Genomic DNA, 9,854 nt, shown 5'->3' on the forward strand with positions numbered 1-9,854 from the left:
ACCAAACCTTTTCACCAAAGCAGAGATACTTTGCTTGTGACAGAAAGTCAACCAGCATAGGTTTGGTAAGACTATCACTATGTTAAAATGAGTTGTAACATTGAAACTGCTATAAAATATTTAATGTGTCTATGTTCAGATGATGACCTTCAGTTGTTTCTGTGGGCTAACCAAAAGCCAGCTCAGCATTTTTATTAGAAGTTTCCATTCCAGCAGCTGCATACACCACAACACAAGAAATCACTTGAAAGCTTTCTTTAACCTGACATTGTGAGATGTTCAGATCTGGTGACATCACAAGGATGAGTTTTAGACAAGAACATTTATATTACAAATGCGTTATGGTGCCGATACGTTCATGCTTTGGCTAACAGGATTTTTTGTATTTTGTAATCACAAACGAGGAAAAGCTTAGTTGTACAACCATCATGTAGCTTTAAAACCATGGCATTACTGAAATGCCATGGTTTCAAGAAAGCAAGAAAGAAGAAAGCAGAGAGGATGTTTAAATAATTCATCCTGATTCATTGTTTCAAACAACTCTTTTCTGAAGAATACAAATAAAAGAACATAAGGGCCATTCCAAATTTTGAGACATTCTTATAATGTGAAGAAGATCCACTTTGTTGTTTACATTACAAACATGAAATTAAGAGTGTTAAGAAAGGATTAGCCCATGTTGTGGCGGTTTCCATATCCTCGGCGGTGATCGTCTTTCCACTCATCCCAGTTTCTGGCTTTTAACAAAGAAGCTTCATCATCATTCTCAGCCTTTTCCTCTTTTTCTTCATCATTTGCCTGCACATCAGTGTCGTCCTCCACAGCAACTTTGCTCGGCATGCCCTGATCAGGCAGGACTCCGTGTTTTTTGTGTTGCTCATACCAATCATCCACCGTCATGGTGGGGAGGCTAGGATACCCAGCGCCGAATACTTGAGCCTGTGGACAAGAGAAATGAAATTCATCGCACAGTGACTCAGCATAGTTTGAAAATGACAACCTATACTGCAGCTGATGGCACTAGCAGCATGTACAGTGAACAGAGCTAGCTGAAACTGTTTCTTAAAATGCATATTCAAGGTTCTGTTAAATGGTAGAAAAATATTTTTCTGGGGTCAAATTGTAAATCTAGTTGCTGTATTTGGTTTTTAATTTGCTAGTGAATATTTGAAAGTGCTGAATAAACAAAAAAGCTCTCCTAGAAAAAACGTGTGATTTGTGACAACTGCAGGTGAACGGAGCCAAACGGCTGCCATGCAATCACTGAGCTTAAGGAGGTTTTGTTCGTTCATGTGTGGTTAAAACGTGTTTATGTGCGACTGCTCAGGCTGCAATTGGTCTGGACATGGTGAGGCAGGAAAAATGATTAGCTTTGGGTGAGATTCATCCAGCTGGGAAGGTAAGATTTCACCACTCACAGTATGAAAACTAACATGGTGATCAGTGTGCACTGCTGCAAGGAGAAACTACAAAATTTGAGCTGAAATCCACTGCAGTACCACTATAACACATATGTGTGTGTGTGTATATATATGTGGCATTGTCTCCATTGTCACTAATGACATATACCTTCTCCATAATGTAATATTTGTTGACACCTGCTTCAACTAACCCACTGTCACCTGGACAAAGCAGGCAGCACTGTGAGGACCATGTTCTATGGTTTCACCATTAATTCAGCCTGATTTGCTCAGTGAGGAACTCTAGCAGACAGGTGGAAGCCTCAACAGTCACCTGTATCTATGACTAGGTCTGTCGGCATAAACAATAAATTAATCAATTGCAGGATAAATAAAAATTGTCGACATTTTACTTTATTGGTTTTCTTGTTTTTTCTTGCCTTTTTCTCTATTGACACTGGTTGAAAAAAGGTTCAACTCCAATGCTCTCCACTGACCCTCCCTTCCTCATTTCCTTAGCATAAGGGAGAAGTGAACTACTGCATCAGGTAGTTGGCTGTGCCTGTCTTCTCCATCTAAATCGAATGATTACTGAGGGGCTGTATAGCATACACACTTCATAATCTGTACTGAATGTAATTTTTTTTGCGCTTTGGTTTTATGTTGCGTTTGCTTTTTATTCGAGTGATTTTTTGTTAACAGAGACTGAGACTCCATTTTACTTTTGTTTTTGGTTGATTAGTGTATTTTGTTTACCATTTCCAGTGTTAAATGTTCATTTGAAAATAAAGTATCTATTTTTGGCAGGATGTGCTCACATCATTATGTTATTACCATTACATCAGTTTAAAATGGTCTTCAAACAATATTATAGATTATTGCAATAATTTGAGACAGTTAATCGTTTTTGTTATTGTCACAGGCCTGTCTCTATGACTACCTCACAAACACACCAGTTTGTGAGACTGAAGGAGTGTGTGTCTTACAAGATGACCAGCAACACAGGAACACCAGAGGGGACTGTACTCTCACCATTCCTTTTCACTCTCTACACAAGTCTGACTTCTGTTATCAACAGAAATACTCCGATGACTCTGCAGTTGTCAGTTGCATCAGAAATGGCCAAGAAGCAGAGCATAGAGATCTGGTGGACTGTTTTGTGTCATGGTGTGGGAGCAATGATCTCATCTTAAATGTGAACAAGACATAGCAAATGATTGTTGATTTCAGGAGGAACAGCGATAGATCAAACCCTATTTCCATCATGGGAGGAGAAGGGGAGTTGATTGAGGAATATAAATACCTTGGTGTTTGCTTTGACAGCAGACTGGACTGGATACGCAACAGTGAAGCCTTTTATAAGAAGGGACAGAGCAGACTGGACTCGATGAGGAAGCTAAGACCCTCCAAGGTTTGCACTAAGATGCTGCAGATCTGCCATCAATCTGTTATTGAGAGTGTCATCTCTTCTGCAGTCTTGGGGCAGCAGCATCAGAGCCAGGGACATAAAAAGGCTCAACAACCTGATTAAGGAGGCAGGTTCTGTTTGGGGGGTGACTATGGAATCCCTGGAAATGATTATGGAAATAAGGATTCTTCATTGAATCAAGAAAATTATGGACAACCCAGACCATCCTCTTCACGAGACTGTATTGGGAAGACAAGAACCATCTTCAATCAGTGAATTCTTTCGATTCAGAGTATACTCAGCACATTGGCCCAGCCCTATTTCTAGGTCTGTCTGCATGCTGTTTTCCATTTCAACATCTGCTTTCCAACCATTTAAATGAACTCTGTTTACCATGCTGTCAACAGGTCGAGCTTCTGGTTCACGTACATATGAGCCTTCAATGTTAAACATGTAGCCAATTTAATGCTCAGGACTGGTCACCTCCTCCAGGTCTTGTTGCATAGTCTAGAACAGGGGTGTCAAACTGCAGTCCTTGAGGGCCGGTGTCCTGCAACTTTTAGATGTGCCTCAGCTGTACCACCTGAATAGAATAATAGGTCATTAGCAAGACTCTGGAGAACAAGGAGGAGGTAATTCAGCCATTTCATTCCAGTGTTTTGTACCCGTGGCACATCTAAAACCTGCAGGACAGCGGCCCTTGAGGACTGGATGTTGACACCCCTGGTCTAGAAGCTTTCACTCTGCATATATCATTAACGGTTGTCGCTAAGGGGCGTTATTTACAGGCGCAGCAGAAAGTAGGCTAGGAAGAGGAGGAACTAGTACTTTTTCTTTGAAATATGGGCCATTTATGCAGTGAGAATGTGAATTTCAGACCTGTTGCAATGCAAAGGCGTCAACATGTGTTTTAAGTGAAAGATGCACTTTAAGAATGTTGATGATTCTTAAAGTTCACATGAACTGACTTACAAACCAGTTCATCTGTTGCCATCATCAGACAAACTCACCTGTAAAGCATCTCTAGAGAGGATTAAGGGTTTCATGGGCTTTCTGGGAGGCTGCGCTGGTTGGTTAGCAGGACTCTGCTTCAGAACATCCATGTTTTTCAGTATCTCCACCTCCTGGTCAATGGCCTCCATCTCCTCCAGACAAATAGTGATCCATCTCTGGACATTCAGAAGGTAAAATTCTCTGCTGACCTCGTCATCGGCCTGTCCACTGTCCACTACTTTGTGAACATCTGACAGTTTAGTCTCCAGTTCCTTTCTCTGTCGATAAAGTTCAATCTTCGCTTGTCTCTTTGCTGCCATGGCAACCAAATTTGATGAACCTGCAGAAAAAGACTGAAACCACAGCAACATAAGTAAATCAAAGTCCATGAATTTATGTCTAACGGTATCAAGCAACCGTTGCACCGAGTTAAAACAAGGATGTTGACAAATAAACTAGACAATATCCTGGTAATTTAGTTATATTTCCACAGCTGTGGTCTTGAAATAAAACACACAGTCCTCAATGTCTGACATCGAGACGAGACCAAATGTAGTGGAATCCAAGATGAGAACCACAGAAACTCATGCCATAGAAAAAGATGGCATTTTTTGCCCTTATTTGCAAATTCCATGACTTTTCTTGACCTGAAATTCTATGACTTTCCAGGCCTTGAAAATGGAAAAATAAATAAAAATAAATGACTTTTGTTGAGGCGCTTACCAAGGTCAAATACACACATTTGCTTCTACACACATTACACTCTCATACTTTCAAACAAAGGCCTTTGTATTTGTAACAGACACAGAAACTGAATCATCTCCTCACTCCCATCTCAAGCAAATAGAGATTTAGGCGACGCAGGACATCGGATGACCACTGGGCGTGTTCTTAGATCATAAGCAACAAATCTTCCCGTTTTTCTGACATTCTGTATCGACTCGGGGCCCCTGGTTTTCACTTCTGGTCTGTGATGGTAAGCGTCTCTTTTTTAGCGCTAAAAAAGAATAAAAAACGTAAAGATGTCTGATTGCTTTATGTTGGCTGATTTGTTGCTCGTGCGCTTGCACGTTTTTGGTCTATCGGGTTTAGAATAAATGATGGTTTTCACAACACTTTCCAGATTTTTTATGACCAGTATGAAAAAAGCAAAAAGCAAAGCTCTTCATTTACCACTGCTGCCCCCATCCATGGTCATGAGCTTTGAATTATGACCAAAAGAACGAGGTCACAGATACAAGCAGCAAAAATGGCTTTTCTCCACATGGTGTCTGAGCTCTCCCTTAAAGATAGAGAGAGAAGCTTGGTCATCTTGAAAGGACTCAGAGTAGAGCCGCTGCTCCTTCACGTCGAGAGGAGCCAGTTGAGGCTCAGGCATCGGGTCAGGATCCCTCCTGGTCGCCTGCTGGGCAGGTGTTCCAGGCACGCCACAAGTTTCTCATATGTGGCATGGGCAAGACACCACAAATGACAAACCCGGGGAAGACCCAGGATATGGTATGTTTCTCAGCTGGCCTGGGATCCTCCTGGAGAAGCTGGAACAAGTGGCTGGGAAAATAGAAGTCTGAGCCTCACTTCTTAGGCTGCTATCCCCGCGGCCCGACCACGGATAAGCGGAAGAAAATGGATAGATGGAGGTCAGACAATTCTTTCATCAGTGAAATCTTCAGAGGCTTGTGCACTGCAACTTCCAATCTTAAATAACATTTCCCCCCGCCCTCCCAAAAATTGTAGTGGGCTGTATTATGGTTGGTCAAAATCAAAGTCAAACCTTTGGGACACATTTCTTGGGGTACCTAGTGCAAAGATTACACTGCACATGATCAAAACTACACAAAAGCCACGGTATAACCTGAAGAACATAACATCTGGGCTCAGTTCTGTCCACATAAGTGGAAAAACGATCAGTTCTAAATAGCAGTCAGAGTCCAAATCTGGATCTGTAGAAGGCAAACTAAAAGATCACCCAAGCTTTCCCCCAGTGCACTGTAAGCATGGCAGCTGCCAGGCTTTTTATGGCCGGCGAAGCGTTTGTTTTAATAAAAAAAAATAAAATTAAAATAACAAAAACTTTTTTCTTTTAATAAGCTGGATTGAAAGCTTCTCTGCTGTGGTGAACATTTTACTAGCAGGGCAGAATTATTCCTGAAAGAGTAGGTTTTTTTGTAGTTTTAATAGCTGATGCTTTGAACACGGCGTGTGCACCAATCACACCACTGACACCTCCGTGCGTTTCCTCGGCTTGATGTCTACAGTTTACCTCGGTACAGATTGTGAGCGCCTCCTTCCACTCAAACTGAACACAGGCTGAGCTATATGGATATTTATATCAACCCCTGGGAGGATCCATGTTTCTTTGTAGAATTAATCAAGGTAGGAGTCGAGTATAAATCCACCGCATTTGCTTTGCTTGCACAGCTCAATGTGAACCACAAATGTTCACATTGAGCTGCACTCACTGTTCATTGGTGTGCATTTAGAGATGGGCGTTGAACATGCAGTGAGATTGAAATTTGTTTAAGAACAAAGTATTAAGTGCAGTGTATGTGTTTACATCTCCACACATTGACTCTGTCTGCGCTGTTAAAGTCTGAGTTTCCAGTTAGCAGGTGTGTTAGTGGACCGGAAGTTCAGCCTGTGGAGAAGCTTTCGCGTTTGCCTGATAGTCGTGCAGCATGCTGGTTTGTTCATTTAATTTTTTTTGCAGCAACACAATGCATATCAAATGCTATGTCCACTTGCTGGAGTTGCTGCACGACCATCAGAAAAACTCGTCCCATAAAGCTTGGGTAACCAAAACTATTTCTGTTGCGCTAATTGGCCCCTAATGACATCCGGACCACTAACAGCCTTTGTATTTAGTGAAATCTGGGAGAGGGGGCTGAGTAGTTTACTAAGATGGATGAACACACACATCTTATGTATGTAAACAAACAGCTTAAATAAACTCAAAGATCAAACTGACAGCATCATATTGTTGCTGTGGTAACAAAATAATCTAACTATAAATATTGTTCTTTGAAATTTTACAAAGTATACTTAAAATCTTAAATTTAGATGTTAAACAATTAAAATTCTTTTAATTTATGTATACTGAAAGCATTAAATCAAAAGTAGCACCAATAATATTCTCTTAGTTCATTTATGCCTTGGTTCTCAATGTGATCAGCATTACATAGTGGTTTTAGATCCATTAACGGATTATTTAATTTGGATTTAACAATAATAGATATTTATTTTTATTTTATTTCTTTTTATTTATTGTTTTTAAGTTGTGGGTTTAATTATTGTTGGCGATGTCTTCCAGTAATAATATTTTACATTTCCTGTCAACTTAACATCTTTCAATGTTAAGGTAACCCTGGCTACGTTGCAGGAGAAAACGGCGGCTCTAAACAAACCCGGTGCCCTGATCACCAGGTCCCTGTGCTAAGACAAGGAGAGGCTTGAGCCTTCTGTCTGTCTCTCTCTGTCTGTCTCTGTCTGTCTGTCTGTCTCTCTCTCTCTCTCTCTGTCTGTCTCTCTCTGTCTGTCTGTCTCTCTCTGTCTGTCTGTCTCTCTCTGTCTGTCTGTCTCTCTCTGTCTGTCTGTCTCTCTCTGTCTGTCTCTCTCTGTCTGTCTGTCTCTCTCTGTCTGTCTGTCTCTCTCTGTCTGTCTGTCTCTCTCTGTCTGTCTGTCTCTCTGTCTGTCTGTCTCTCTCTGTCTGTCTGTGCTTCAATACGGTTTAATGTGCAAGACTGCAGCTAAAATAAAAATATTAGATTCACGTACAAAAGGTGATGTATAAATCTCATTTTTATATCAAAGCCCTGCGTTTTGAAAACAAACTTCTTTAAACCATACCTGCAACATTTGGCGGAAGTCAGCATGAGACATGTATGTTACGAGTCGTACACATGTATATAAAGTTCAAGGTAGTTTTTACCTTGCTTTTTGAAAATACGCCCTCTGATGTTTCCTCGGAAACATCGTTTTCATTTGATGCCTTCGGCAGCTCAAACTGTGAGATGTTGTAGTCATGACACGTCTTTAAAAAATCCATGAAGTAAGCCCGAGCTGTCTGCACCGTCTCCAGTCGTTTGTGCGGGCTGCTCTGCTTCATGTGCAGGGCCCCCAGCAGGGCGGGGAGCAGCAGGTACTTCAGGTCTGCAGTGGCGATCTCTTCCACCTCTTCGTTACGGCTGAACAGGTCGAGCTGAACGACCATCCTGGACGCGGCATCCAACATGTTAATACCGCGTTTAATGCGATGTACGGTGTTGGGGCCAAACGGTTCGTTTGAACTGTCCAGTTCCTCGAGTATCTTCCAGCCTCGCTCCAATAAGTCAGAGAGTTTTAATTGTTCAGTGTCAGAAGCGGATGACTGTTCAGCCGCATTGGCCATACTTTCAGCCATTTTCTTCTTCTTGTTCTTCTTCTCCTTCTTCTTCCTTCCCTTTCTTTTCTTCTTCTTCTATTTTTTTGAGGCGGTTGGCAAGCAACTTACTGATGTGCATTACCGCCATCCACTGGAATGGCGTGTGGATCGGGATACTATACCAGACTTTAAAATTCATGTCTATGTTCTAAAACCTTTGTTTAACAAGCCATGTCCTGTTAAATTATTCTACAAATAAATGTTTTGTTAAAAATCTTTTTCATAGTTATATTTTAGAGGTTGGCAAACAACTGAAGGAAGCATTACTGCCACTAAGTAGTGTGGACCAAATGACAAACATGCAATAAAAAAGAAAACATTTTCGATCCTATTATCAGGGCCTGCCCAAAGCATAAGCAAACTAAGTCAGTGCAACCCAGGGCCAGTCGGGAACCCTCTATGTCAGGGGTGTCCAACTCCAGTCCTCTGTTGTGCAGTTTTTAGCTACAGGTACAGAACACTGGAATGAAACGGCTTAATTACCTCCATCTTGTGTAGATCAGTTCTCCAGAGTCCTGCGAATGACCGAATTAGTCTATTCAGGTGTGGTGCAGCAGAGGCACATCTAAAATTTCCATTAGTCTCTTGAAATTGCCCTTAGTTGTATGTATTTGCACGGTTGGTTGTCCTATGCATCTGTTGCATGTGTCAACCTGTCCAGGGTGAACCCTGCAGGTATAAATAATAGATAATAGATGGCAGCCGTTGGAATGTATGAACTTGACTTGGAATTTGTCTGTGAGACTGAATTGTCTTTTTTTTTTTTTGTAAAGTGCAGTGAGATGGTGAGATGATGAATAGGGCTTTGTGTGGTCCAGATGATCCCAAAGTGCTTCACAATGCATTCACTCATTCATGCATTCACATGCTGACAGTAGTAAGCTACTGGATTGTCTGACAGGTGAGGCCACCAGCAGGCCAGGGCATGATGTGTTCAGCACAAGGAAACAACAGTTGGACAGAGTGACTATCTCCTACCTCCGTCAGCACCAATTCACACTTATTGCATATAAATAAACTGAATTGAATTAAAAGTAATTTGAAATGATAGAATTAACTTTGTACAATTCCTGGCCAATCAACATGTGAAAGGAAAAGTGAAAAAATAAGTATTTGTCTGTGATTCTGTTTTCTTATCTCTGTGTTTTGACTTTTTTTTTTATCACCCTTCATTAAAACACCACTAATTAATTTTGGTGTTTAGTCAAGTACTATTATTTTAACTTTACAGTGGTAGAAAATACAATTATTAGTTTTAAAATGACAGACAAAACTAATTGGTTTCTGTTCTATGTGACCACTGACTGAACAGATAGTCTGTCAGAAGCACAGACTGAACAGATAGTCTGTCAGAAGCACAGACTGAACAGATAGTCTGTCAGAAGCACAAACTGAACAGATAGTCTGTCAGAAGCACAAACTGAACAGATAGTCTGTCAGAAGCACAGACTGAACAGATAGTCTGTCAGAAGCACAAACTGAACAGATAGTCTGTCAGAAGCACAGACTGAACAGATAGTCTGTCAGAAACACAGACTGAACAGATAGTCTGTCAGAAGCACAAACTGAACAGATAGTCTGTCAGAAGCACAGACTGAACAGATAGTCTGTCAGAAGCACAGACTGAACAGATAGT

General features: G+C 41.1%; 1 protein-coding gene across 1 annotated transcript; it reads right to left on the reverse strand.

Moving 5' to 3' along the window:
• Nucleotides 1-100: 100 nt before the first annotated feature.
• On the reverse strand, nucleotides 101-8,237 carry igbp1 (immunoglobulin (CD79A) binding protein 1). The gene is made up of 3 exons (XM_055023617.1): nucleotides 7,727-8,237; nucleotides 3,819-4,154; nucleotides 101-939 (listed from the first exon to the last, which is right to left on the reverse strand). The coding sequence occupies exons 1-3, from the start codon at nucleotides 8,195-8,197 to the stop codon at nucleotides 670-672; spliced, it is 1,077 nt and encodes a 358-aa protein (XP_054879592.1). The 5' UTR covers nucleotides 8,198-8,237; the 3' UTR covers nucleotides 101-669.
• Between the last annotated feature and the right edge of the window lie 1,617 nt (nucleotides 8,238-9,854).

The sequence above is a fragment of the Poeciliopsis prolifica genome, unplaced genomic scaffold (genome assembly GCF_027474105.1).
Source record: "Poeciliopsis prolifica strain line A6 unplaced genomic scaffold, Auburn_PproV2 SCAFFOLD104, whole genome shotgun sequence".
Classification (NCBI taxonomy): domain Eukaryota; kingdom Metazoa; phylum Chordata; class Actinopteri; order Cyprinodontiformes; family Poeciliidae; genus Poeciliopsis; species Poeciliopsis prolifica.

Excerpts from the sequence above, each read along its gene's own strand:
- igbp1 (XM_055023617.1), bottom strand. The coding sequence starts at position 8,197 with ATGGCTGAAAGTATGGCCAATGCGGCTGAACAGTCATCCGCTTCTGAC. Across the intron at positions 4,155-7,726 it reads GCGTATTTTCAAAAAGCAAG|TCTTTTTCTGCAGGTTCATC; the intron begins GTAAAAACTACC and ends CTGTGGTTTCAG. Across the intron at positions 940-3,818 it reads TCTCTAGAGATGCTTTACAG|GCTCAAGTATTCGGCGCTGG; the intron begins GTGAGTTTGTCT and ends TCTTGTCCACAG.